At 58.2% G+C, this 26,018-nt stretch overlaps 15 protein-coding genes across 15 annotated transcripts; 8 read left to right on the plus strand and 7 right to left on the minus strand.

The window, feature by feature from the left end:
- The first annotated feature begins 156 nt into the window (after positions 1–156).
- SCHCODRAFT_02637094 (uncharacterized protein) lies at positions 157–1,972 on the plus strand. The gene is made up of 2 exons (XM_003028906.3): positions 157–781; positions 832–1,972. The coding sequence occupies exons 1-2, from the start codon at positions 443–445 to the stop codon at positions 1,834–1,836; spliced, it is 1,344 nt and encodes a 447-aa protein (XP_003028952.1). The 5' UTR covers positions 157–442; the 3' UTR covers positions 1,837–1,972.
- Positions 1,973–2,547: 575 nt separating this feature from the next.
- Positions 2,548–4,308, minus strand: SCHCODRAFT_02637099 (origin recognition complex subunit 2). Its single transcript, XM_003028599.2, has 2 exons — positions 3,156–4,308; positions 2,548–3,089 (listed from the first exon to the last, which is right to left on the minus strand). The coding sequence occupies exons 1-2, from the start codon at positions 4,243–4,245 to the stop codon at positions 2,869–2,871; spliced, it is 1,311 nt and encodes a 436-aa protein (XP_003028645.1). The 5' UTR covers positions 4,246–4,308; the 3' UTR covers positions 2,548–2,868.
- Positions 4,309–5,370: 1,062 nt separating this feature from the next.
- SCHCODRAFT_02637104 (NAD(P)-binding protein) lies at positions 5,371–6,977 on the plus strand. Its single transcript, XM_050345948.1, has 5 exons — positions 5,371–5,515; positions 5,572–5,779; positions 5,833–6,034; positions 6,089–6,755; positions 6,809–6,977. The coding sequence occupies exons 1-5, from the start codon at positions 5,486–5,488 to the stop codon at positions 6,854–6,856; spliced, it is 1,155 nt and encodes a 384-aa protein (XP_050198540.1). The 5' UTR covers positions 5,371–5,485; the 3' UTR covers positions 6,857–6,977.
- Positions 6,978–6,997: 20 nt separating this feature from the next.
- SCHCODRAFT_02751650 (kinase-like protein) lies at positions 6,998–8,410 on the minus strand (the record flags this gene model as incomplete). Its single annotated transcript, XM_050347251.1, has 2 exons — positions 6,998–7,137; positions 7,186–8,410. 2 exons carry the CDS (start codon positions 8,408–8,410, stop codon positions 6,998–7,000), a joined length of 1,365 nt encoding a protein of 454 aa, XP_050198541.1.
- A 107-nt stretch (positions 8,411–8,517) lies between these two features.
- SCHCODRAFT_02637106 (uncharacterized protein) lies at positions 8,518–10,283 on the plus strand. The gene has a single exon (XM_003028904.2). The coding sequence runs from the start codon at positions 8,581–8,583 to the stop codon at positions 9,793–9,795; it is 1,215 nt and encodes a 404-aa protein (XP_003028950.2). The 5' UTR covers positions 8,518–8,580; the 3' UTR covers positions 9,796–10,283.
- SCHCODRAFT_02602028 (S-adenosyl-L-methionine-dependent methyltransferase) lies at positions 10,029–10,997 on the minus strand (the record flags this gene model as incomplete). The annotated part of the gene is made up of 5 exons (XM_003028597.1): positions 10,029–10,296; positions 10,417–10,524; positions 10,580–10,668; positions 10,737–10,863; positions 10,924–10,997. 5 exons carry the CDS (start codon positions 10,995–10,997, stop codon positions 10,029–10,031), a joined length of 666 nt encoding a protein of 221 aa, XP_003028643.1.
- A 1,146-nt stretch (positions 10,998–12,143) lies between these two features.
- Positions 12,144–13,286, minus strand: SCHCODRAFT_02637112 (S-adenosyl-L-methionine-dependent methyltransferase). The gene is made up of 5 exons (XM_003028596.3): positions 13,144–13,286; positions 12,870–12,996; positions 12,732–12,820; positions 12,573–12,680; positions 12,144–12,509 (listed from the first exon to the last, which is right to left on the minus strand). Exons 1-5 carry the CDS (start codon positions 13,200–13,202, stop codon positions 12,242–12,244), a joined length of 651 nt encoding a protein of 216 aa, XP_003028642.1. The 5' UTR covers positions 13,203–13,286; the 3' UTR covers positions 12,144–12,241.
- Positions 13,287–13,403: 117 nt separating this feature from the next.
- Positions 13,404–14,476, minus strand: SCHCODRAFT_01039260 (uncharacterized protein). Its single transcript, XM_003028595.1, has 5 exons — positions 14,211–14,476; positions 14,110–14,154; positions 13,797–14,048; positions 13,536–13,720; positions 13,404–13,479 (listed from the first exon to the last, which is right to left on the minus strand). Exons 2-4 carry the CDS (start codon positions 14,123–14,125, stop codon positions 13,653–13,655), a joined length of 336 nt encoding a protein of 111 aa, XP_003028641.1. The 5' UTR covers positions 14,126–14,154; positions 14,211–14,476; the 3' UTR covers positions 13,404–13,479; positions 13,536–13,652.
- SCHCODRAFT_02057700 (uncharacterized protein) lies at positions 14,166–14,540 on the plus strand. Its single transcript, XM_050341642.1, has one exon. It carries the CDS (start codon positions 14,225–14,227, stop codon positions 14,459–14,461), a length of 237 nt encoding a protein of 78 aa, XP_050198542.1. The 5' UTR covers positions 14,166–14,224; the 3' UTR covers positions 14,462–14,540.
- SCHCODRAFT_02637118 (uncharacterized protein) lies at positions 14,390–15,750 on the minus strand. Its single transcript, XM_003028594.3, has one exon. It carries the CDS (start codon positions 15,442–15,444, stop codon positions 14,620–14,622), a length of 825 nt encoding a protein of 274 aa, XP_003028640.1. The 5' UTR covers positions 15,445–15,750; the 3' UTR covers positions 14,390–14,619.
- A 182-nt stretch (positions 15,751–15,932) lies between these two features.
- On the minus strand, positions 15,933–18,746 carry SCHCODRAFT_02551553 (uncharacterized protein). Its single transcript, XM_003028593.2, has 2 exons — positions 18,325–18,746; positions 15,933–18,275 (listed from the first exon to the last, which is right to left on the minus strand). The coding sequence occupies exons 1-2, from the start codon at positions 18,500–18,502 to the stop codon at positions 16,189–16,191; spliced, it is 2,265 nt and encodes a 754-aa protein (XP_003028639.1). The 5' UTR covers positions 18,503–18,746; the 3' UTR covers positions 15,933–16,188.
- Positions 18,747–19,418: 672 nt separating this feature from the next.
- SCHCODRAFT_02637126 (Zn-dependent exopeptidase) lies at positions 19,419–21,061 on the plus strand. Its single transcript, XM_050345949.1, has 6 exons — positions 19,419–19,666; positions 19,718–20,009; positions 20,065–20,461; positions 20,512–20,727; positions 20,796–20,905; positions 20,959–21,061. The coding sequence occupies exons 1-6, from the start codon at positions 19,524–19,526 to the stop codon at positions 20,992–20,994; spliced, it is 1,194 nt and encodes a 397-aa protein (XP_050198543.1). The 5' UTR covers positions 19,419–19,523; the 3' UTR covers positions 20,995–21,061.
- Positions 21,062–21,339: 278 nt separating this feature from the next.
- SCHCODRAFT_02637129 (uncharacterized protein) lies at positions 21,340–21,669 on the plus strand. Its single transcript, XM_050345950.1, has one exon. It carries the CDS (start codon positions 21,350–21,352, stop codon positions 21,581–21,583), a length of 234 nt encoding a protein of 77 aa, XP_050198544.1. The 5' UTR covers positions 21,340–21,349; the 3' UTR covers positions 21,584–21,669.
- Positions 21,610–23,717, plus strand: SCHCODRAFT_02637130 (cytochrome P450). Its single transcript, XM_050345951.1, has 12 exons — positions 21,610–21,670; positions 21,721–21,766; positions 21,822–21,968; positions 22,029–22,082; positions 22,132–22,280; positions 22,340–22,455; positions 22,510–22,624; positions 22,673–22,686; positions 22,743–23,017; positions 23,106–23,246; positions 23,302–23,442; positions 23,530–23,717. Exons 1-12 carry the CDS (start codon positions 21,637–21,639, stop codon positions 23,636–23,638), a joined length of 1,341 nt encoding a protein of 446 aa, XP_050198545.1. The 5' UTR covers positions 21,610–21,636; the 3' UTR covers positions 23,639–23,717.
- Positions 23,718–24,051: 334 nt separating this feature from the next.
- SCHCODRAFT_02637136 (1-aminocyclopropane-1-carboxylate) lies at positions 24,052–25,962 on the plus strand. The gene is made up of 8 exons (XM_003028901.2): positions 24,052–24,384; positions 24,441–24,500; positions 24,567–24,635; positions 24,697–24,770; positions 24,848–25,073; positions 25,188–25,432; positions 25,494–25,737; positions 25,789–25,962. Exons 1-8 carry the CDS (start codon positions 24,328–24,330, stop codon positions 25,843–25,845), a joined length of 1,032 nt encoding a protein of 343 aa, XP_003028947.1. The 5' UTR covers positions 24,052–24,327; the 3' UTR covers positions 25,846–25,962.
- Positions 25,963–26,018: the final 56 nt, after the last annotated feature.

Genomic DNA, 26,018 nt, shown 5'->3' on the forward strand with positions numbered 1-26,018 from the left:
AAGGCGAGTACACTAACACGGCACGATGCAGTGGGCGCCCCTTCGCGTGGTGATATGATCCGCTCATGAAGGCTCTAACGTGGGGCCACGCGCCGAGCACCGACCCGCCCCACGCGGGTGCACGCGAGCCCTCGTGCGTGCAGATCATCATTGAGGCATCGCTTCAGGAGGAGGGCACGCACTCGGAGTGAATGGACTGAAACGAATCGGAATTCTCTATCTTCTGGCGTTACAGCCCTGGCACAGGCCGCCCACGAGCGACGCAATCATGCTTTGATCCCTTCATCCCGTCATGATCCCATAAAGCCTGCGCACTCCTCCCCATCTCGGTCTCCTTCCCGTCTCCCCCCATCTCACCAGCTCGCCGCCGACCCTGCGATCCTCCGCAAGGCGCCACACTAACTCACTATCGTATCCTCGTCCGAGATCAGCGCTTTCGTATATGGATTCCTCCGCTCAGACCTTCGAGTGGTTGGCGGACATACCCCCGGTCAAGACGGAGCCTTCTCTTGACGCATCGCTCTTCTACTCGCACTCTTCTTCCTCTCTTCCACAACAATCCCTTCTTTCTTCAGAGCCGCGGAGGCCACGTTCAGCGACGACCCTCAGCAGCAGCCGCGTGCGCCCATACCCCGCAGTCCTCAAGGCAAGCCGCTCCGAAGGCAACGGCGAACATACCAGCATGCCCTCTGGCTACACCAGTGGATGGTCCTCGCCGCGCATGGGCACCACCCGAGCAGGCTCGGACGGTGACCAGTACTACAGGCCATACACAGCCCAGGTACGGCGTCTACCGTTCATTGCTGTATCGCTGCTCACGCCGATACACAGCAGCAATCTGGCAGCTTCCCCGACAGCTCCTCCGACCACTCGGAGACTAGGCCGTCGTCGTCATCGGGCTCCGGCAACCTTCACCCAATGTACGGCGTCGTGGGGCCAGACGTAGGGCATGCCAGCAACAATGATGTGTTTGGCATGGGTGCGATGAACTGGTCCGCGCAACAAGATGCGAACACGTCCTTGTCGATGTCCTACGCCGACACGCCCAGCCTGTCATTCCAAAACGCTTCTGGTGCCACACTCACTCCCTCGTCGGCCTACAACGCGTTCGACCCGACCTTCGGAGGAGCGTTCCACACGCATTCGCCGGAGTCCTTGTCGCCGCCGTCGACGCTGCCGGATAGTTACACCGGCTACGGGAGCAACCTCGGAGGCCCCGACAGCCCGCACAGCGCCGCCTCGTTCATGGGCACGTCGTACCCCGCGCCGTCCGACCTCGAGCAAGCCCTGGAGCGCAACCGGCAGCTCGAAGAGCGTGTGCACCAGCTGCAGGTGCTCTACGAGCAATCCCAGGCCCAAGTCCGGCAGCTCAGCGCCGCTGCGCAGCGCACCGGCCCGCCGCCGCCCTCCCCCGCATTCCAGCGCGAATGGCACAACCGCACCGAGGCGCGCATCCGCCAGTTCTGCGCCCTCAACCGCGCGGGGAACGCCCTCTGCGCGTGGCACGACTCCCGGCGCGAGCGCCGCGCATACCCGCCGCGCATGGCGCCCGCGGGGCACCTCAACTGCGGGTGCACGTACGAGGAGGCGCTCTTCGAGGAGAGCCTCGCGCGGCACGGCGTCGGCAGCTACCACCCGGGCGAGAGCGTGCGTATGGACCCCGCGCTGCGCAACCCGCTGCTGCAGCTGCTCCAGGCGCGGTACGGGTACCGCGACGGGGACTTCGAGCGCGACCCGCGGACCGGCGACTGGATCGAGGGCGAGGGCGCCGCGCGCTGGGAGCAGAGCGGTGCGCCGAACAAGCGGGCGCGGGCCCCTGAAGTCGGCCGTCGCTGATGGGTGCGCGCTAGCTAGCCTGGCTCGCCTTCCACGCCTTTCCACACCCCATCTTTCTTCGACTTCTTGATCTCTGATCTGCACCAAGGACCTTCTTTTCCCTTCGCCACGGTGCCCCCTCCCCTTCTAACCTATTTTTATTGGCTTCGTTCGCCGCATCGCGTTGGTTCGTCTATCTTATTCTGCTCACGGGTCCGCCGCTACACGTCAACCGCTCTAGAGACTTCGTAATTGTGTAGCATTCTCTCCATCCCATTACCTTGCTGTATTGTAGCCCAGACTCACCCCATTCTCCTCTTCTCCCACGACTCGCGTACCGGTTCTGTATCTATTATTTGCATGCCCCTGTAGCCCATCTTGCTCTCGGCCATCCTCTGCTGTATATTAGTCCTTCCACCCCATGTCCCTACCCATATCTATGTGCTGTCGTTCACACCACTGAATATACCATGATTTACAACAAGATATCTCTTGTTCGAGTTTGAACCTGTCCACCGGCACAAGGTATCGAACATCAAGGAACGCGTGCCCTACGGGAGTCTGAGAAGCGCGAATGTGTACGTGAGGGCTTCTGGAAGATTGGCGGCGTCTGCCGCTTTTAGCACGAACACAAAGGCAGCGCCCATTCGGGTTTCACCACACCGCCTACGCTCGGGCGAATGCAGCGCCTGTGCGCAGATCCCCTAGGACTCGAATAAGCGCCGCCTCAAGCGCGTACAGAAGTTCTCCGCGGAGTACATGGCTGCCTGCTGACCAACCTCCGCGTATGAATGCGCCAAGGGCTAAGACAGGACGGTGCCAGGATCTGCTTCATCTCCGTCCCACGATGTCGTCCTCACACCCCCTCGGCAATGTCATGAACTACTTCTGTGATTTTCCATATCGTGTCTGTTGACTCTCAAGATCTCCGTACGCCGATTCTGATTTCCCAAGTGATCGCCCTCGATAGACTGTCCCTCGCATCAGACAGTCGTCCCCTGCGTTCCCAGTAACCGCCCCTTACATCCTTTCCCCCATCCGTCTAGGTCGCCCTTATTTCTCTTCCGGAAGCGTCTTCAGCACGCTTGCCAACCGTTCCTTCCGCATCGGAATCCACAACGCCTCTGGCGACCCCGCGCCGACAACAAGTCCGTGGTCGCGAAACTCGTGGAGAAGCGCGCGCAGCGCCGTGTCGTTCGTCGCTATGAACTTGTCGCGCGCGGCCGCGAAGAGAACATCGTACGGTATCGCGTGCGCTTGGAGGTTGGTATTGCCTGTGGAAGCGAATGACGCGTTAGCGACCGCTGTAAGTTTTATTATTATTGGCGAAAGAAACGCACCACCCTCCTCTCCCTCCGCCCCGTTCGCGATACTCTCCAGCTGCCGTCCCGCCATGAAAGCAAAGAGCCGCTTCGCCTTCGCCGTCACCGACGCTAGCACATGCTGCGCCGCCGTCTCCGAGACCATCGTCCCCGCCGCCGCCGGCCCCGCATCCGCCCCCTTCCCCCGCCGCGCAGGCCCGCCACCGTGCGCAGCAGACAGCGACGAGCGGTCGACGTGAGCGAGCTCAGCATCGTACGGCAGCAGCGTCGTTGCGTCGTGCCACAGCCAGTTGAACGCGCGTGCGCCGAGGACAGCAGTGGCGTCGGCGTCGTCAGTCATGATGGGCGATTTCCGCGTGGTGGCTTCCGCCGACGTCCAAAGCAATGGCGCGTTGATGTGGTCGACGGACGCAATGAGATGAATTTTGGGGCAGGAAGCGAGCGCCGCGATGCAAGAGCGCGCTCGCGGGGCGCGCATGGACGCGGCGTCGATGTTGTGGACGATGAGATAGAGCTCGCGCGTCTGGGGATCGCTGAAAAATCGCACCACCCGCGCCGTCTGCCCCTCTACTGTCGTCGAGTCAAGTGGCCAGTCCGCGAGGCCTGGGACGCGCTCGATAGACGCGAGCATGTCTTTCATCGTGAAATGTGGCCGGAAGGCGTTCGCCACCACAACGTGGCCCTTCTTTGCGCAGCGTTCCGTTGCGAGCTGATTTAGAAGAGTGCGCTTGGATCCGTAGCCATAGCATAGCACGTTGAAGCCCTCCTGCAGCTCGAGCATCATACGCGTGAAGAGCTCATCGCGCGCCACCTTCGACGTGACGAGTTTTGACTGCACCGTAGAGTAGAAATGCGCAGAACCGATGGCTTCGGCGTATTCCTCGGCAGAGAGTGGCGCGACTAGGTTGGAAAAGACATTCGCAGAGGTCTGAGAGCGCGTTGAGGTGCTGAGGAAATACGAGTCGAAGGCGGTTTGAACAATGAAGCGTTTGTCGTCTTCGTCGTCGTCGAGGGCGGCTTTTCTCTTGCCTTTAGCCTTGGTAGAGGGTCCTACAATAGAACCAACGGAGGAGATGCTCTCCTCGTCGCTGGAAGAGTGCACGGACATGACAGTTCGTCGTTGTCGTGACGAACGCGGCGTCAGATGGAGGCGGGAACAAGGACGCGTTTGTTGAGCGCTTATTTTCCGGACCGGCCCTCCGGAATTTGGGGCTACAGGATTCTTCTTTGGGCTCTGTATGTTGTCTTCTCTATAACCCCTCTTCAACCAGCCACGAGGATTCGATGTGCTTGAACAAAAGGCGAAGTCTATCTCCTAGCAGATCTTCATGGAAATTCCTCAGAAAACAAGGAACTCTCGCTGTCGCCCAAGGGGATTCGGACACGGTGCGTCTTTGCGCTCGCTAGCCCACCTTGCAGTAGCTCCTTTGCCCTGAGCATGAGCACAGGTACCTTCTTCGAAATCGAGTCTTATGCTTGACACCTCACTTCCCTGCCTTGACTGCGTCCAATATGGTGGCAATACCTCATTCGAATCAACAAAACAGGACCGATGCTGCGGTCGGTGCAATAGTTTCCATCGAATTCTCAGTTACCACGGACCTCATAACGTGAGTCTGTATGCCTGCTGTTAGCCTCGCGCTGCGCTGGCCGGCTTTGTACACGCCTGTGATTTGGCTCTCGGATGGGCAGAGATTTTACAGCCGCGTGCTAGGCTTCGCTTCACGCCTACCCTCCAGTCGTAACTCATTTCACCAGGTCAGGTCGAGTTGCTAGTACCGCTACTTATAGGCGTAGGATTTCAGTACCTCCTTCTGGAAGGTCGGCAGGGCCCAGTTGATCGAGACTTTGACATCTTTAGCGGACACTCACCAAACCCAGTTCTCGATTCCTGCCGACTCCCTCGCCTTCTCTCTAACTGCTCATATTGGCTCTCTGCTTCTCACATATGCTGGTTACGCCATCGCTGCGCGCCTTCCAGATGTACACAACAAGAAATGCGTTTTTAACGTCGAGCATGATTTGTCAAGACGGGTAGCTTCTGTGGGCGTTCTACTTTCAAGTGGCGAGCGCGTCTGAGCTCGGAGTCTCTGCGATACCTACTGCAATACTGTGGAGTTCAAGCAGAGGACAGTGCCATACAAGACGATCGCCTCGGTTAGGGCGAGGAATCCGGATCGACACCTACCGAGCGGCCTGGAAGTCCATGACGCCAATCGCTATACGTGGCCTCTATCAGGTGGCCGCTGAGTCTGAATTCCTGCCGCGCGATCTGCGTGTGCATCGGCGACGTCAGGTCCTGTCTTGATATATGTCATCTCCGAAGTCTCCGTTCCATCCCAACAGCCATGTTCGCTCTCCTCTCCCGTCTCTACAAGGTGCGGGACCTACCCACCCGCCAAACCGATACTCTGACGCGCATTCCCCTCACTAGATGTTCTATCCACCTGTGGTACCCAAGGCGGCTGAGCCGATCCGCTTTGGCATCCTAGGTGCAGCTGCGATCACTCCCCCTGCGCTCGTGCTGCCTGCCAAGAGCCATCCAGAGGTCATCCTGAAGGGTGTCGCAGCCCGCGACCGCGGCCGCGCAGAGGAGTTCGCGCGCGAGCATGGTGTAGAGAAGGTGTACGATTCGTATGAGGGCGCGTGAACCTGCTCATGCGAGGGCAGGACTTGCTCACCTCAACCCCCTCAGACCTCCTCAACGACCCAGAAATCGACGCCATCTACAACCCCCTGCCAAATGGGCTGCACTATGAGTGGACGATGCGCGCACTCGCAGCGGGCAAGCACGTCCTGTGTGAGAAGCCCATGGCAGACACAGCGGAGGAGGTCCGGGAAATGTTCGCGCTCGCGGAGCAGAAGAAGCTTATCCTCCTTGAAGCATTCCATTACCGGTACGTCCACCCTCGTCAGCTGTCCTTCCCCACATCTCACACCTACATCCCCAGCTTTCACCCCGCGACTCAAAAAGCCAAATCCATCCTCGAGAGCGGCGAGCTCGGCGCCGTTCAGTCCGCGGAGGTCTACATCGAGGTGCCCCCCGGCCTCATCAGCGACCCCAAGGACATCCGCTTTAGCTACGCCCTCGGCGGCGGCGTCATGATGGACGTCGGCTGCTACGCCATGAACGTCCTCCGCTTCCTCACCGGCGCAGAGCCCACCGCCGTCCTCGCTGCCGCGCACGAGCCGCCCCCCTTCCCCGTTGACGCCAACATCGACCACCGCTCGACCGCCGCGCTTGCGTTCCCGCGCGATGTCACCGGGTCGCTCTCCGTTGACTTCGGGCGGCGAAAGGTGTGGGGTGTTATCCCGCCCCTCCCGAACATCCGTGCAATCGTGCGTTGCGCGGGCGGCGAGCTTGAGCTCGTGAACTTCGTTTTCCCTACGGTGTGGCATTATATTCAGGTCAGGCCCAAAGTGGGTGCCGAGCGCACGGAGAAGGCGTATACGTATAAGGAGGCGGGAATGGAGGGCAAAGGCGAGGACTGGTGGTTGACCTATAGGTATCAACTAGAGGCGTTTGTGGATGCGCTGAAGGGGAGGAAGCCGGCACACTGGATCAGCAAGGAGGATTCGATTTCGAATCTGACGTGGATCGAAGAGGTGTATAAGAAGGTGGGCGAACAAGCTCGGTATGACCGCGCACAATATGCTGACGCTGTGAGTAGACAGGGTATGGCCCTCGCCCTCGTAGTGAGTTCAAGTTGGCTGCCTAGATCACTTTTTCCTTGCCTTGTGACATTATCAGCTGGCGTTGTACTATATAACAAATTGTATTCGGACTACAGCAAGTCGATCTTCCCTGGCGAACATGGAGAGCCCGGACCAGTGACATGGTGTTTCCTCTTTCACCTTTGCTATGGCTGATCTGCATGGGTCGATTTGACTTCTGCGGGCGCATCCGCCCCCAATACCTTGTTGCCTTCGTCAACACCCTGCGGTTCCTCGGCTTTGAGGCTCGCCAACTCATCCGTACTAGAATTATTAATGTCTCTCTCTGCTGACCCAATTAGCAGGATGAAAAGCATGAAAAAATGAAACATACTCTCGACGCGCGCAATCCCCGAAGATCCTTTGTGAAATCTCGGACATTGCTCCACGGCATCCTCTACCTCGAGCGCCAACGATTCGGAGCCGAACACGTATTTCGCAAGGTGGTGCACAATTGAAAATCTGAACCCCCTCTGCGCAATCGCACCGTATAGCGCCTGCACGACGTGCGAGTTGCGCGCGACCGCGCCGAAACGGCCTTCCGACACTTCGTCCAGAGCGTCTACATACACGCCACGCAACCGATGCAGCTCGTCCTCCGAATCACAGTTCGGCTGGTCCATGTACAAATCGTACATCACCGGGTCCCAGTCCACGGTAAGCCACGAAGGGTACACGAGCGCAGCGAGCTGCCTCGGACTCACGTCGACCCCGTCCCAGTCGATGAACCCAGAGACCTCGCCCTTGTCATCCACAAACACATTCTGCGAGTCGAAGTCGGGGTAGGAGAGGTGGAAGGGTGGGCCATCGAACTGATGCTCGGGGAGCGCGCCCAGGAGGAGCTCGAGGAGGCTGAGGGAGGATGTGTCGTCCACTTCGCGGGCCTTTTCGAGGAGCGCGAACATGAAGGCGCGCGTGCTGGAAAAGGGGCCAAAAGGGGCGTCCCCGTCGGGGTGATCGGGGAGGAGTTTGCGGAGGGCAGGGAAGGGCCCAATGTGGTACGACCCGTCGTCGTGCACCTGCAGGCTTCCAATCTGGTCGAACTCTAGGGAGGCGAGCTGCGCCATATGCTTTGCGATGGACCGTAGGGTGTTTTCCCTCGTCCTGCCTCCCGTCCACCACGACGGATCATTCCAAACTTCGATAAGCTTGGTCCCCGAGACAAAGTCGGTGATCATGAAAGGATGCCCTAGTCTGTTCTCGCCGTCGCACAGGTATCCGCGAATTTGAGGGATGGGAAAAGAGGGAATCTTGGAGGCTATAAAGCGCTGTGTCGTAATATCGAGAACCATTGAGCGTTCGGCATTATCATCCCAGTCACCATGAGGAATGCGAAAGGCCCAGTGCCCGCCATCGTTGAACTTGAGTTCGTAGACGAGATTGGCGGAGCCGGATGAAGGGGGTGTAACGACTTGGCAGCGAAGGTCATCCTCGAGTAGAAAGTCCCATCCTCTTCGTTTGCCTTTTGCTATTTGTGCCACCACGTCGAGGTCTATAGACGCTATAACCTCTGCGAGGGACCCATCACTGTCCGTGCTTGAGCGAGAACTTGACGACATGACAGGCGGAAGGAGATGAGTTGAAGTGACAAGATGTGACTGTCACACGCAAAAGGTTCAGTCACGTGCTCCGCGCTGATGGACCGGGCCGAGCAAAACCGGGTATCACCTGTTTTCGCCTTCCCCACCATCGGAGTCCACGGTCATCGGCACAGACGACGACGACAGCCATGGTCTCACCACCGAAGCCCTGGGAGCGAGCAGGCTCTGTCGCTGCCACGGCCGGTCCCGCGCCGTCGACTTCGGCGTCTCAGACAGCGGCAGCCTCTAGTGCTCCCACAACATCCCCCTCGCCATCAACCGCATCATCTAGCACTGCTGTCCCCCCTTCGATTCCGGACAGACCAGCGGCATTCGCCTCCACCGCTGCTACTACATCTGCGCTTTCCCCTTATTCTTCGTATGGTGCATCACCGTACTCCCGGTTGGGAACATACGGCGGAAGCACGTACGGTGCTGGGACGTATGGCGGTTATGGAGGTTACAGTGGCTTTGGTGGGCTTGGATCGACGTATGGTGGCTATGGCGGAATGGGATATGGCGGCTATGGCGGTGGCATGGGATACGGAGGGATGGGCATGGGCTACGGTGGCTACGGAGGCGGCATGGGAATGTTCCCCGGTCAACCACAATTGGACGCGAACGGCCAACCCATCCCCACACTCACCCAAACTCTCGAGAGTACCACTCAGCACACCTTTGGCCTCATCCACTCCATCGTCCAAACCTTTTCCGGCGTCGCCCAGATGCTCGAATCCACATTCATGGCCACCCACTCGAGCTTCTTCGCCATGGTCGGTGTCATCGAGCAATTCGGTCACTTGCGCAACGCCCTCGGCAGCGTACTTGGTCTCTTTGGTCTCGTCCGCTACATGCGCGAGCTTCTCACTGGTCGCCCTGCCGGCGCCGCGCGCCTTGAAGGCGAGTTTCGCGACTTTGTCAATGGTCGCCCCATCCCACCCGCCGGCGCGCCAGGCGCCCCACCTCAAAAATACAGCAAGAAGCCCATCATTATCTTCCTCCTCGCCGTACTCGGCGTCCCCTACGCCATGACCAAGCTCATCCGCATCCTCGCCAAGCGCCAGCAGGAGCAGCAGGCGCTCCTCGGTGGCCCGCTCCCGCCACTTGACCCCTCGATGCTCACCTTCGCGCGCGCGCTCTACCCCTTCGAGCCGACAAACCCGGCTGAGCTTGGTCTGAAGGAGAACGAGATCTTGGCGATCATGGGCAAGCTCGACCCGCGGACGGGCGCGGAGGCGGACCCACGGCTCGATATCCCGGACGCGGAGTGGTGGAAGGGGAGGACGCGGGACGGCCGCGAGGGCTGGTTCCCGCGCAAGTGGGTGGAGATCATCGAGCGGAAGGAGAAGAAGGTCGACTCATGAGTATCGAGGACACCACGTTCGTTGTGCATATGGTATTTATTCTCTTTGTCCCGCGCTGGATCTTGTACTACTTAATCGTTCTTTCGTGTATATCCATTTCGTCGCATTGCTGTTCGCCCCCTTTGTCTTCGTTCTCAACTCTCAGCACTTCATTCGACAGCATCCACTACAAGTACAATCCGCTCTTCAAGGTAAGATCACAAGTACACATCAACTCTCCTACGCCGCACCCGTCACTTCCTCCTCCACACCATCATCCTCTCCCTCCCCACATGATCCCCCTCACTCGTCTTTGGCATCTCGTCGAACACCAGCTCCCAGTCCTCCGCCCTCAGCACCTCCATGTAGTGCTCCGGCCGCACGAACCACGGTGGGCCCCACCCCTTGTCGCGCTCCTGCAAAGGGTACACGAGCGCGAGCAGCAGGCCGTTCTTCCGCGTCAGCGCGGTCATCTGCCTCCCCCACTCAGCGCGCCGCTTGGGTGGGATGGCGACGAAGAAGCTAGGTGGGGATGTCAGTTGTGGTATCGGGCAGGGGGTGGGTGGGTGTATGGTGGTGGGCAGGCTAGTGGGTGAGTCGCATTGTGCACCTTGATGACAGAATATGGGATCGTGGACTCACGTATAGTCGTACACCAGGTCGTACTCGCCGACCATCTTGAAGAAGTCGGCGAGGTGAAACTGCATGAGGGCGCGCACCCCCGGCTTGAGGTCGCTGTGGGCCCATTTCCTGGAGCGCATCGTTCAGCGATCTCCACGGAGCGGTAAACATGAGCAGAACGTACTCTTGGGCGACCTCCAGCCCCTTCGGGGAGATTTCGACACCGACGGACGTGACGCCCAGCGTAGCGGCCAGATATGCGACGTCGTTGCCCTGTGCGCGTTCAGCAAGTGTTGCTACTGCCAACGTACAGAGACCGAGATTAGTAGCAGTCTACTCACCGACCCACAGCCGGGCACCAACGCCCACTTGTCCTTGCCGCGCGGCATCTCGACGGCGCCCGACTCAACGATCTCGCGCAGCGCGGGCTGGGGCTTCTCCTTGAGCCAGGGGGTGATGTTCTTGCGCCTGCGGAGGTGCGTGGGCCTTCGTGTTCTATCGCCACTGACGAAGGAGGACCACACGCACCAAGCAACGTCCCAAGACATGGGGTCGTCGTTTACGACCGTCTCTGGTCCCGGAGGTGGTGCTGCCGCGGCCATATTGTTGAATGGACGATAACAAGCAATCGGTCGATAAAACCCTCTCAGGAAGGGAGGGAGGACTCTCGGTCTGCGTATGAAGGAAATCGTGGTGTTTAACTTGACTATTGAAGTCGAGAGATGTGTGGTAGTTGTCGTCGCTGGGTGCTCTGGTCGACGGTTGGGAGTATCCTGTCCTTCCACCTCTTCCTAAATACCCTTCGCAACGAGTGCGTATTCCGAAAACCGGCCTCAATTCCATAAAAGGCGCACTGACTTCGAGACGCAGTCACCGACAGCCTGGGACAGTGAGCTCCAAGTTTACCGGTTCGCTCACGTGTTGGGATTGTCCGCATTTATTGCCTTTCGGAGACAACGCCTTCCGATTCGGATACAAGGTCTTCGTATTCGGAGACCGCATTGGGCGAAGCGGCTGTTCTTCCGAGTGCCCCCGGGCCACGCAATTACTAGGTGAGTTTAACCTTGTATACCGTCCGTCGTTAATCCTCATATTGTATCTTTGCTGGACTCCTTGTCGAACAACGTACCTCTTTAGTATTCTCAAGCCAAGGGGAAACAAAACTACGAACCACTTCGCACTGCCCCGCGCCACACCTTACGAAACCGTCCCGCAAGCGAGGTCAGCACTTGTATCGGGCCGCAAGGCTCAGTTTCAGGTCCTACAAAACCTCATTGTGCGCACAGGCAGGTGCTGGCTTGAGTAAGTGGTCGACTCTATCTTCGGCCCAGCTGATTCTTCCCGCGGAAAATCTGCAGTGTCAGCCTTCACGGCATGGCCCAAGAAAGAACGAGCTTCTTACCTCCGCCATAGAGTCCCCGCACTCGGACTTTTGGGCTCCCACTCCGACGGTTTTCAAGGCGGGAGAGAACCTTGGCTTTCTTTCAGTGCAGAGGCCAGCTATACGCCTGCTCAAGTGGCAGGAGCGACCGTTGGTATCCAGAACCTCCAGCTAGCAACCGAAGTCTGCTGTTTCGGAATGCGCGCAGTAGAAGGCGGGGAAGGGGACGCATGCGGCTGCAGAGAAGACTTCGGAGGGACTCTTGTCGTCGACGGCATGGAGCCGGATGCTGCCGTCGCTTGCACTTTTCTCTCACCGGAATGCCTGGGAATAGCATGTATGCATGGACGCGGCGTTACTTATCCATCGTCGGACCACTCCTTAATTTTTTGTTCCATTCGCCTCGTAATTGCTGCCAATTCCGACTGCTTCGAATAAGGTGACCTTACTTCCTTCGCCAAGTGCTTACTTCCTCCGCCAGACCATCATCCTCTCGCGGCCCACATGCTCCCCCTCGCTCGCCAATGGCATATCGTTGATCTCTTTCTCCCACTCCTCCGCTTGCAGCACTTCGTCGTAATGCTCCGGGAGAAGGAACCACGGAGGTCCCCATCCCTTGTCCGATTCGGCTAGCGGATAGGCCAGCGTTACGAGCAGCCCGCCGCGCTTGACTAAGGCAGCCATCTGACGACCCCAGTCAGGTCGTCGATTAGGCGGGATGGCAACAAAGAAGCTACACGAGTCAAAGACAGGTAAGTCATGACGCTCTCTCAGACTAGCTGGGCATCTCACTCACGTATAGTCGTAGACCAAATCATATTGCCCTTTCAAGGTGAAGAAGTCCGCTGCCTGGAAGCTCACCAAGCCGCGCGCCTCCTCTGGCATGGGCGTGACTTTGAGCCTCCTACACCCCGCTGATTTAGCGATACGCCCGTGTGGGAAGGACGGGGCTCACTCAGCTGCCACTTCCACAGCCTTGGGAGAAACATCTACGCCGACCGTTCTTACGCCCAAAGCAGCAGCAAGGTAAGCTACGTCGTTGCCCTACTTTCTGTCAGCTAAATAACTCGCAGAGAGCGCGGAACGATCTTACCGAGCCACATCCTGGTACTAACGCTGTCTTGTCTTGACCACGTGGGAGGTCGACTGCGTTCGATTCTATCAGCTCGCGCAGTGCCGGTTGAGGCTTGTCCTTGTCCCAGGGCGTTATATTCTTCTTCCTGTGAGGGCGGGATATGCGAGTCAGCGCCTGTCCATATATCAAATTCTGAAGACCATATCTCGATTTAGAATCTCTAGATTCTAGGGTATATCGAGAAGTGACGGGCTTTCAACGCTCAGCCCTCGAAGCCATTGCCCGCACGCACCATGCAATATCCCAGGAATATGGATCGTCGTTGATTATCGTCCTTGGCGTTTCCTCCATGCTGGCTTGGGCAACTGTTGCGCAAGGTGGTCTTCACAGGAGCTCTCGCGGTAGTTCAGAATTGCACGGACAAAACCGGGAAAGGGTGAGGGCAAGAGGAAAAAGGTTCCGTCTGATGCGAATTCGGAATAGGAAGGCATTGTCTTCCCAAAAGGAGATGCGTGAGTTGAACATGTCACGTGTCAAGCGGCAGATCTGACAAAATACCGCTCAGATTACAGAGCTCGCGACCACCATGAAGCTTGCTGTGAGCTATGATGCTCAAAGATACAAAGCTGTGAGTATAAGGTATCTACAATCGCTGCAAATTTCTAATGTCTATGGATAACTTGGATTAATGGCATCTAATGCTATATCCTTCAATAAACAATGGAAGGCCACGACCTCATGCAAGGGCGCGCGGAATGACTCATGGTCCATCCGGAATCTGATGAATGGCGACGATATTGGCTACCGGCTGAGTCGTTTTTCGTGAAAGGCTTGGGCCAGGGCCGCGCTCATTGGGCTCCGACAAAGGGGTTGGTGGGACCTGTTCCACCGCAGGCTCTTCCACCGGTACTTGTTCCTCTGCATCACCACTGATCACCTTGATAGGGGGAAAGAAGTCGATGGCCGATGCTGCTGGCTTCTTCTCCATTGCCGCCAAATGCTGAGCCCAAGCACGTTCCAAAACAGTGGCCAACATTTCATCGCCAAGTGGGTGATTCTTGAGCGTATCCCAGATCTCCAGTGCCTTCTCCAGATCCGCGTCTCGCAGTCCCAGCACGGTGGCCAGGTCGACACCACCCTCGCTGCTTCCGCAGGCGTCAATGTCCATGGCCGAGGCGTGTGCGTCCGGATTAGAAGGCGAGTCCATGGTTGTGGCGGGTACGCTAGGACAGTCGATGAGCCGAAAGGTGGTCTCCAGGTCCAACTGGTCCCATTGAACGTTAAACAGAGGCAGAGGTTCCAGGTAAGCGGATAGATAGTCGGCCGTCGGACGTCCATCAGGATTGACGAACTTCGTAGGTTGCGAGTGAGGGATGCTTGTGGGCATGGCTAGCGCGGGACGGGGAAGACGGCGTTGGAAATGCCCTCATCGAATTTTCGCCGCGCTCTTATGTATAGGTACCCTTTCGACATGCACCGCCGTTTGTGATAGCGCTTTTGCGTTTAGGGTCAAAGGTCGTCAAAAAGAAATAGGAAGCGGGGAACTCCGAACGGTCATAGCACATGCATGTACAAAGAGCGCTCGGCGACACAAAAATGCCAAACAATGATGAACGTGGACTGCCATAGGCCGCATTATGCGAGGCGTAGCAACGATACAACATGTTACAAGAATAGAGCGTATTAGATTCGATGATACGGGTATCATCGAGAGAAGGCGGAAAACTCTTGGAAATATCTCCACCTTACGAAAGACAAAGTCATACCGTCACAGAACCACCACCCTCCTCTTCGATCTCGGCAACAGCACTGAGCCATCCCGCAAGCGTCGGCTAATCCTCACTTCGGAGTCGAACTTCATCGGAGGACGGGGCGCCAGGTCATCAAACGTCTCCGCGAGGACCTCAGCCGCAAGCCTCTCCCGCTCTTCAGCGATCTCCGATGCCCAGTCTGGGTATCTTGAAGGCGACCACGGCCCGTCACAACGGACCGTGAAATCAGTGGTTTTAAGCCTACGGTCGGCCATCCACCGACAGGGATTGCAGTTCTCCTTGACGACGCCGGTCCTGCGCTTGACGCGTGTATCCTCGAGGGTCGACGCGTAATCATAAGCGGGCGTGTCATCCTGGGAGAGCGACAAGAAAGGTGCATAGATCTTGGCCTTCGCTTTGACAGAGTCAGGCTTCTTCTCGTCGTCGTCCGTACCGCTCTCGGAGTCCGAAGATGCATCACTGGAACACATTGGCTTTTTGTTTGTTGATCCAGGGCTCGGAGAGTAGGGTTGCGCAAGAGATTCGAGTGCACCCGCCTCTTCGTCGAAGCGGCGAGTCATTTCGGCAATGAAAACCTCTAGATCGTCGCAGTCCGTAGCCTCAGCATCGTCCACATGTGCGAATCGAACACGCCGCGTGGGTGCCACCGGATCTGAGCTAACACGGGCATGGCCGCTCGGGATGGCATCGTTCGTGACAGATGTTTGGCGCGGACGGCCTGACGTGGGCGCTGTGGCCTGGTCGGGGGCTTCAGCAGCAGAGTGGATAGGAATGTAAGCGGGCCAATCGACCGGAAACATCTTGCGGGAATCACTGCTCATGAAGGGCAGTTAGGAGACGGCGAGAGTAAGAGGTCGCAAAGACAACAGATGATGAGATGCACTTGATGTGTGGTATGCCACTCAAGTGACAGAAACGCGCGCTGGACCGGAGCAGAAGCAAGCCCGAAGGCGGTTCTGTGGGAGATCATCTCACGAGACGGTCCGCAAAGTCCAATATGAAGCCACTCAACGCAACAGTGACCTTTGCCAAGGTCTTTGGTGGCTTTGCATGGCTGCAAAGTCCATGGGATTCTTCAGATGAAGCCCAGAGCCTGTAAAGAGTACAGAAGACGAAGTATCGTGCACTCGGAGCCAAAGATCGAAGCGCTGTCCTTGTGTCATGATGGACAAAGGCAAGATGCCGTGCTTCACGGCAAACCCCGAGCCTTTACCATGCTGACTTGCACGTGGCAAGCCCGATGTGGACCCACAACGTTTGGTGCAGCCCGCTACGCACCGGCGCCACTTCCGATTTCCCTTTGATGGCTGACATTCACACCGTAGATGATCTCAAATCATTCTATAAGCTAAGACCGAACTAAGTACTTAAACGAGACTACAATACCCATTCCAATCGGGCCTCATAAAGAGCACAATTAGAAAAAAACCAATGACCTATGGCTACAGCGAGCGGATATGTGAGTGATAAAGAGGAAACAATGATGCGAGTCCGTCATTCAATGCAGGTAGTGTGTCCATAGCACACGAGATAAGCGAATCCGGCTAGCGGTTCGCGATGATAAGTTACGCAGCAGTCTCCTGGCTTGGAGGGGCGTAACTGTACGGGTTGCGCGTGGCGCTGGACGTCTCGGTCGCAGAGCTTGCGGTCTCCGAAGCAGAGCTCGAAGTCTCAGCAACGCTGCTCGAGGTCTCCGACGCAGCGGTAGCGGTTACCGAGCTTGCGGTTTCCATTGCGCTGGTCGAAGATTCGTCGGCACTGCTAGACGCAGTTGACTCCACGCTCGAAGTCTCCTCCGCTGCACTGCTCGAGGTTTCCGCTGCACTGCTCGAGGTTTCCGTCGCGCTGCTTGAGGACTCCACCGCGCCCTCCGTCGTCGACGTGGTCGTCACCATGGAGGACGTCACCGTATCCGTGGTGAGTCCCGTCACGTAGACCTCGCCAGCGGAGTCGGTGGAGGTGCCGAGGATGCTGATTGAAGAGGCATCGGTGGTCGCGGATGGCGAAGCAGATTCCGTGGAAGACACAGTGGCATCCGAGGAAGCAGACTCAGTCGCGGACGATGAGGCAACGGTGGAGGTTGACTCGGCCACAGCAGGCTGGGAGAAGGACACATTGGGGGCATCCGAAGTAGCAGTGGGCTCGGCGGAGGATGCAGACTCGGTAGAGGCAGACGCCGTGCTGCTCGCAGACGCGGACGCAGAGACCGATACCTCAGCGCTGCTAGAAGGCACAGCGGACGCCGACGCGGTTGCGCTAGCAGATGCACTGCTCGAGCTCACGGACGACGCCTGTGCGAACGATGCCAGGGTGGATGATGGGCTCGAGCCCGAGGCCGACGCGGACGCAGACTCACTGGGTGCTGCAGACGCGAACTCGCTTGCAGAGGCCGAAGCGGACGCGCTGAAAGAAGCAGAGGCGGACTCGCTAGGAATGGTGGACGCAGACGCGCTCGGAGCGACAGATGCAGACTCGCTGGGAGTAGCAGACGCCGATGCCGAAACTGAACCACTGGTGGAAGCCGAACCACTGTACGCAGTAGGAAGGGCGAAGGACACGAGGTTCGAGGACGAGGTGGTGGCCGTTGCAGACGCGGACGCACTCAGCTCGGACGCAGATGCACTCGGCTCGGCGGACGCAGACGCACTCGACTCGGCGGACGCAGACGCGCTGAAGTCCACGGACGAGGAAGGAATGGCCGCGATACCGTTGGCGAAGGTGGTGCTAATGAGGTCGCTGCTCGCCGCCGCACTGTCGGAAGAGGACGGTGCACCCGAGGCAGCTGCGCCACTCTCCACCGTCGCAGACGCCGCACCACTGGTGATAGAAGCCACCACGGACGACAGATCACCGGATACGGTCGCCGTCTCCGCGTACGAAGACGCGGGAGCGGACTCCGCGCTGCTGAAAGCGGACGCGTACATCGAGGAGATGTAGCTGTCCTCGCCGCTCGCTGAAGAGGGCGCACCACTCTCGGCACCCGCAGTCGATGATGGCTCGACACCCATCGTCGACGACGTGATCGTGGCAGACGGCGCGGCGGGGTCATCGTCGGTCGCGGTGACGTAGACAGTAACATAGTAGGTCCTGTCGTCGGTGGTGCTGGATGGGGCAGCTGTTGCGGAGGCCGCGGACGAGGCGGAGTCGTCGCAGGGAGCTGTGGCGGTGGGTGCAGCGGAGTCGCTCGGGGATGCAGATGAGCTGGCCAGTGCGGTTGAGGATAAAGCAGGTGCCGCTGAGGAGGTAGCGGGTGCGGCTGAGGAGGAAGCAGGGACGGTAGAGGAGGGAGCGGCGGAGGAAGCAGGGCTCTCGCCAGACTCCATGGTGCATGGCACCTCCTCTGTGGCGTCGGAGGTCGTTGCGGACGAAGCAGCGGGTGCGGATGGGAGTACGGAGGTCGGTGTCGCAGATGTCGGCGCCGCAGTCTCCGTCTCGTACGTCGCGTTGTCCGTGCCGTTGACGCCACCCTGGACGCCCAGCTTGGTCATGAGGCCACCCAACGTGCTCTGCGTCGTGCATTGGAGGTCGGTGCCCGTGCTGTCCGTCCGCGGGATCGCGAAGCAGGTCGTGCCCTGCGGGCACTGCAGGCTCAAATCCCACTTGCCAGCCTTGCATTGCGCGAGGATGCCCGCGACGCAGGCGATCTCGTCACCTGGAAACCTGTCAGTGGCGGTTGTAGCAACTAGAGCAAGCCGACGCACCTTTACACGTGCTCGCCTCCTTCAATGCCGCAAACTTCGCGTTCAGCGCCTGCGCCTGACGCGCATTGTCCGCGGTGTTGACGTTGGACTCTGATCGAGCCACCAGCGTACTGTCGATCGGGGCGGCGAACGCGCCGAGCGCGAGGGTGAGTGTGGTGAGTAGTCGGGAGAAAATCATGCTGTTAGACAGAGTGGGTAGATTGTGTCGGGAGATTGGGAGGTGTCGTCTGGTAGATTATCCAAGGAACGAATGGAGCGAGCGGGGGTCGTGGCGGGTCGTCGAGTTCGTTGCGAGAAGGTCGAGAGCGCCAGGCTCAAGGCGGAGGGAAGCAAGGAGTTGAGCACACACGCTTCCATCTCTTATAGTGGCCCGTAGTCAAAGCCGCCCATGTGCTCATCATTGTGCCCCGAAAGAGGACAATGGGACACTCCGAAAAGGATCGGACCATGCAACGTGCATATCTTATTGTTCCCCTTTCGGGGATATACCGGACATCGGCCCGACAGCTGAACGACAACAAAAACAAGCGATATATTCTCGGTTGTGCCATGTTGCTCCCAATCACAGCCCGTTGGCTGCAAGGCGCAGTATCATCAATACCTACCCATGCATGAAGCAGGGTTCAGCGAGAGGTGGAACTCTGTGGATCGGCAGACAAAAAGGTCATCGGTCACAAGGTCACGTCACAATGACAAGCGATCTCAAGGTCGCTGAACGCGTAAAGGCGAATTTCTTCTATCTTGTCAGAAGCTTTACCACTGAAATATGAACACAGGCCCATGAGATTTTGTCCCATTACCTGACTTCATCTCTTCGTGTAAAGGCACGGCTATCCCTCAAGGTAACCACTAGATCATTTCCGAGCCTTAAGGGTCATATCCCCACACTCCAGGCCCTCAACTCCTTGTGGTGTGTGTAAAGCTCACTCTGCATGCGTATACTGAGCACCTGGAATTTCTTGACTCTTCTTTGACCTCTTCACGTTTGACTTCAACCCTGTGCACGTGCAGTACACGTGGCGACTCGGCCTATGCCGACGGGCGCTTACGATGCCGCCGGCGAAGTAATCAATTCCCTTCAAGCGCCCATCATGTTCAAGTCCATCTTTCCTCTACTCGGGCTTGCCGCAGCCGCGGCTGCGTACTCTCAGCAGCCTCTCGGGGTAGGATACGATGTGACCGCGCGGTCCGTATCGGCCATGACGGCTGCCCAGCGCGAGCAGCTCATGCTTGAACTCTGGAAGGGCTTCGACGTGGTTGAGATCATGCACCTGACGGGACATGGTGACGGGCTTGACGAGGAGCGCTTGGTGCATGTATTTGGGGAGGATGAGCCCCGTAGGTGCGTCGTACAACGATAAGCCCGCGTATTCGGCTAATGCATTGCGTCCAGGATGACCGAGGGCGACAAGCTCAGGCTGAAGCAGCAAGGGCTCGAGTTCATGGACATCACCGAGCACCCTACCCTCGGCGCCCTCAACGCACAACGTCCTCAGCGTTTTGTGAACCCTGACCGCAGCATCTCGGCCCAAAACTCAGATGCCGTACGCGCCCTCCTCGCCGGCGAGATCACCACGGACCACATGCGCGCCGACATCGCGAAGCTGAGCTCCTTCTGGACGCGCAGCTATCGCAGCAACTGGGGCCTGCTCTCCAGCAACTGGGTCTTCGACCACGTCTCATCCGTATGTCCTCCATCGCGTCTTCGCATCCCTTGCTGACGCCATTCTGCTTCCCCAGATCATCGCCGCGAACCCCTCGGACAAGACTCGAACCACAGTCACCAAGTTCCCGCACAAGTTCGTGCAGAACTCCGTCGTCCTGCGACTGGATGCGACAGACGACACTACGCCCGACGAAGAGAAGGAGCTTGTCATCGTTGGCGCGCACCAGGACTCGCTGAACTACCGGCTACCCTTCTTCCGCGCGCCTGGGTCGGATGACGATGGCTCGGGGACAGTAACGGTGTTCCAAATTCTGCGCTCGTTGGTGGAGCAGGAGTTTGTGCCACCGAAGGGTATTGCGGTCGAGTTCCACTGGTACGCGGCCGAGGAGGGTGGACTGCTCGGCTCGCAAGACGTGGCCGCGTTCTATGAGGCGGCGGGGACGAAGGTCAAGGGGATGTTGCAGATGGACAGTGAGTGGCTCTGTCAGTGCTTGACAGCTCAACACTGACTATATTTGCAGTGACCGCCTTCGTCAAGTCCGGCACCGAGCCCAAGATCGCCTTCTTCCAGGACCAGGTCGACAAGAACCTGACCACCTTTGCCACCAAGCTCGTCGAGGCGTACTCCCCGCTGCCGTGGAACATGACCACCTGCGGCCCGCGCTGCGGCTCAGACCACATGTCGTGGACCAAGGCAGGATATCCGGCCATCTTCGCGACCGAGGGTTTCTTCGAGGGTAAGCTTGCAATACCTTTCTCTCGTCTTGCGTACGGGGGCACTGATGCGTCCCTCTCATCCTCGCAGACTTCCCTCAACACGCCATCCACACCATCAAGGACGATGTCGAGGCGTACGACGCGGGGTACGACAGCGGCGCATACGACTTCGACCACATGTTGGAGTTCGTGAAGCTGGTACGTCGGCCTCGGTTCTGCGTCCGCATTCTCTCGCTCATATGTCGTAACAGGGCATCGCGTTCGTCGCCGAGCTGTCGGTCGCGTAGCAATAGACATGTCCTGTTGAACGGGCGGAAGGGGATTTCCTTGGATATAATTCGGGTTGATGGTGAATTTGTGACAATGCAGCCTTCAAATTTGGGCTGCAATTCGGAAACTCCAGTCATATGACGAAGACGGAGGTCAGTGGTTCACTTATGAATGTGCTTACCCCGGTCTACTGGGAGAAACGAGCACTTCCGAATGCGAAATCCAGCGGGAAGCGCATGCCGAAGGGCGCCAATCAAGATAAGGAGGGTTGCAAGCGATAAATCGCTCAGCGGACAATCTACTTCGAACGTTCATCAACTGCTCAGGGCACCCTCTAGCACTGAACCTAACATCTTGAAGGAAATCGACATCATGATGGATCCATTAAACCTTGCAGCCCTTCTAGCCGCCGTCGTCCTGGCCGTATCCCTCCATCGTTCGCGCCATAGAGCACCTTATCCGCCCGGTCCTCCGGGATTACCTGTAATCGGCAATGGACTGCAGCTGCCGGCAGACAAGCAATGGCTGAAGTGGGATGAGTGGAGGAGGGTGTATGGTATATGTCATACGCCACCATTAGGAGCTGCTCTTAGTACTCTGCGATAGGTGATGTTGTTCGTATAACGATACTCGGGCAGCCTGCTATCATACTATCGTCTATGAAGGCGGTTAACGATCTGCTGGAGTCGAGAGGTATGGCATGTCCTTCTCTCCGTTCAAGTGCATCTGATCATTCCACCCAGGTCACATCTACTCGGACAGACCGCCCGCGGTCATGGCTGGCGAGCTGTTGGTCCCCTCTCGCACTACAGCCCATCTCTTGAAGGCCTGACGCGCTTTGTAGAGTCGGCTGGGCGCGCGGCTTGGGATACACGAACGGACCGCCGAACCCTCGCTTCCGCGAGTTCAGAAAGCTCTTCCACCAGTTCATGGGCCCGCGGGCGTGTGTGACACCTGAGTTCGCGGGCATGCAGGAGAGGGAGACTCTGAGGTAAGTGCTGCCGAGTTCAATATGTCAACTCACGTGCATTCGATGACGAGGGATATATAGGCTGCTGCAAAAACTACTCGACAGCCCGAAGGACTTCTATGACCATTGCCGCACGTACGTAGGTAGCCATCCCGACTTGAAGCTTGAGGCGAATGAAGGACAGGTCCACCTCGTCGACAATCCTACTTATGTCCTATGGGTATTCCACTGCGAGCGATGATCCGCTGCAGTTGGTGAAGATAGCGGAAGATGCGATGGACGGGTTCTCGAGGGCGTCGGAGCCTGGGTGGTTGGTCGATAGCGTGCCGATTCGTGAGTCTCCAATGTCTGTTGCTCAGGTTCATCACGGCCTGCTTATCGATACTGCATAGTCAAGTATGTCCCGGCGTGGTTTCCTGGAGCATCATTCCAGCGCGCCGCCCGTGCGATGAGGCGCGAGCTGGACCGCCTGTACGACGTCCCTCTGGCTTTTGTGAAGGGCGAGATGGTATGTGTCATGGGTTTAACCCATTGAATATGTCGCTGAGCAGCTTTTGAGTAGGCGAGAGGCACAGCGAAGCCGTCTTTCCTGTCGAGCAATCTCGAGACCAAGGGCGAGCAAGGGGCGTCTGAGCAGGAGGACCTGCTCAAAGCCGCTGCTGGATCGCTATACTCCGGTATGCATTTCGCACCTGTCGAGATTGCTTGATTTAACCGGCGTACAGGTGGTGCAGAAACGGTGAGCTCCTTTCGAGCACTTTCGCGGCATACTGCTCACATGCGATTGATCCATAGACCCCTTCGGCCCTCACATCTTTCATCCTCGCCATGGTCCTCCACCCTGAGATCCAATCACGAGCGCAAGCAGAAGTCGACGCCGTATGCCTCGCTCACGGACGAATGCCTCAAGTAGCAGATCGAAGCTCCCTGCCATACGTCAACGCTATCGTCAAGGAGGTCTGGCGCTGGAATCCCAGCGTTCCCTTGGGGCTGCCGCACATGGCGAACGCAGACGACGTGTATAGGGGGTGGAGGGTGGAGAAGGGGACGGTGGTGTGGGCGAACATATGGTGAGTAGATCTGGGGATTCTACATGCAAGGCAGGCATGCAAGGGAGTGAGATGAAAGAGCTGGGAGCTGATGTTTTGGTCCACTTAGGTCCATCTTGCACGACGAGACGGTCTCCCCTGACCCTTTCGCATTCCGACCTGAGCGATACCTAGGTAAAGACCCGACGCTTCAGTCGGCAGCAGAGGATCCGAACGAGGTTGTGCAAGTGGCCTTCGGTGTTGGGCGCAGGTGCGTCGTGGATAATTGACCTTCACCTCAGAGCTCACGTGCTCAACATCCTCAGAATTTGCCCAGGCATGTACCTCGGCGACCAGGCCGTCTTCATCGCTATTTGCAACATCCTCTTCGCCTTCGACATCGGGAAAGCGAAAGACGAGGCGGGTAATATCATCACACCCGTGGTGGAGTATGGGGGTTTCATAAGGTCCGCCTTCTATGTTCTTTGGCCGTGTTGCAACTTCGCCGAAAGCGAGACTCTGCGTTCGACACGTATACTGACCTGCAATGGCAGCCATCCCAGGCCTTTCCGATGCAGTATCCGCCCCCGAAGCGGGCCTGCGCAAGAGATCGTGCAACACGCTCTGGAGGAACTGAGAGCAGGCGATGGCCTGGGAGCGTAAGACGGGATCGAACATGTGCACTAGACAGAGGCGAACAAATCACAAGCGTTGTCTCATTCTCCTTCTCTTCTCCCTCCTTCCGTCTCAAAGCCACTCCCAAGCCTGACCCAAACCTAATGTCTACCCAAAGCCAGACTTCCGCCCCAAGCCTAAACCTGAACTCAACCCCGGACCCCGAACCACCCACAGTTGAACTTCTCATCTTCGGCGTTTGCCGCCGATTAACGCCGACGCCCCTCCTGCGCGCCTGAAAGATGCTACTATCGCGCCCTTGGCCACGGCGATGGCGGTCAGATGGCGAGCCCTGGGAGCTGCTTGGGATTTCGTAGTCTCCCCTAGCCTCCCACAGCGAATCCCCTGGGGCTTCCGCGACGGCGCGGGCGAAGATGAGTGGGCACGGGCGAGGAGGGGTACGGACATGCTGCCCGAGCCTGCCGACCGGAGGTTATAAGGACTCGGGCGTCTCATCGCACCGTCCCATCGTTATCTGCGTGCCGTTCTGCCGCTAGGTTGTCGCTATCGTCGTCGGGCAAAGTGACTCGGGCGCGTACTTGGGTACTTATTGCATCGCACGCCAAGGCAGATCTACGCCCGTCTTCCGTGTCTTCGACCCCTTGCACTTTCAAGCATCCTCTAAAATCACCTCCCCTTACATCACCCACTCTTCCCCTCACCTTATCCACTCGACCATGTCTGCCCCAGCCTACGTCGAGAAGCTGAAGAGCATTCCAAAGGAGAAGTTCCTGGTTAGTGTTCTACATTACAATGGGAGGTAGACCTATGCTGACGACTCTCCCTTCAGTTCGGTCCCTCCCCGATCCAGTTCCTACCACGCCTCAGTGAGAAGTTGTCAGGTGGCAAGGTCAGTTGGGACATTTACAGAGGGCGTGTTGAGACTGCCTCAAGGAGCTAATGCAAATAACTACAGGTCAAGATTTACGCCAAGCGCGAGGACTGCAACAGCGGGCTAGCGTACGGCGGGAACAAAGTCAGAAAGGTAAGTTTGTGCACTGGTGGCGCGCAAGGGAAGCAGGGCTGACTGTTTTGGTCTTGAATAGCTCGAGTATCTCGTCGCCGACGCTAAGGCGCAGGGCGCGGATACGCTTGTGTCCGTTGGTGGTGTGCAGAGCAAGTAAGTCTAGTAGATGATTTTTCATCGCTCTGGCTGTCGATTCGCTCAGCACCTCTGACGAGCTAACCCCCCTCCAGCCACACGCGCGCCGTCACTGCCGTCGCGGCTGCCTCGGGCCTCAAGGCCGTCACCGTGCAGGAGAAGTGGGTGCCCATCGACCCGCCGCTGTACGACAAGACGGGCAACATCCTGCTCTCGCGCATCATGGGCGGCGACGTGCGGCTGAACCAGGAGGGCTTCGATATCGGGCACAAGGAGGCGACGCTGAAGGCGCTGGAGGATGTGAAGAATGGGGGCGGGAAGGTGAGCGGGGATGCACCATGGCGACCCTGTCCTGGCGATGAACATAGTTGGTGGACGGGATAGTAGTTGGACGGGATAGTTGTTGAACGTGACGCTGACGCGCCTGTTCCGCAGCCCTACTACATCCCCGCAGGCGCGTCGGACCACCCGCTCGGCGGCCTGGGCTTCACGAACATCGTGCTGGAGATCGCGGAGCAGGAGAAGGCGCTCGGCGTGTTCTTCGACACCGTGATCGTGTGCAGCGTCACCGGCTCAAGCCACGCGGGCCTCATCGTCGGCGCGGTCGCGGAGGGCAAGGGGCGCAAGGTCATCGGCATCGACGCGTCGGGCAAGCCGGAGGCGACGAAGGCGCAGGTCGCGTGAGTAGACTCGGTGCTAGTGTCGTGTGCTGCAGTGTTAGCTGACGTGCTGCGTTCTCAGACGTATTGCAAGGGCGACGGCGACGCTGCTGGACCCGAGCCTGACGATTCCGGATGAGGCGATCATCCTGGACGAGCGCTTCCATGAGGGCATCTATGGGATTCCGGGCCCGAGCACGATGGCTGCGATTGCGACGGCGGCGCAGACGGATGCCATGATCACTGACCCTGTGTACGAAGGCAAGAGCATGGCTGGTCTGATCAAGCTGGTCGAGGAGGGCAGTATCAAGGAGGGAAGCAATGTGGTGAGTCGGATGTGCACCTTCAGCCAGGGCACGTGCTGACGGCCATCGCAGCTTTACGTCCATCTCGGCGGTCAGCCAGCGCTCAACGCGTACTCGAGCTACTTCTAAGCTGTGTCTCCGGCGTTTTGCTGATTATTGCTGCGCTGGCATCAGCGTGTGTGCAAAAATGAATGTAATACCACTCGTGTACTTTTGGAAAGCCAATTGCAGTGCACATACGCCCGCGCGCATGCAACGGGAAGCCCGGTGCTGTGTCTTCTGACATGGACTATCCCATTTGT

The sequence above is a fragment of the Schizophyllum commune genome (genome assembly GCF_000143185.2).
Source record: "Schizophyllum commune H4-8 unplaced genomic scaffold SCHCOscaffold_10, whole genome shotgun sequence".
NCBI classification, from domain to species: domain Eukaryota; kingdom Fungi; phylum Basidiomycota; class Agaricomycetes; order Agaricales; family Schizophyllaceae; genus Schizophyllum; species Schizophyllum commune.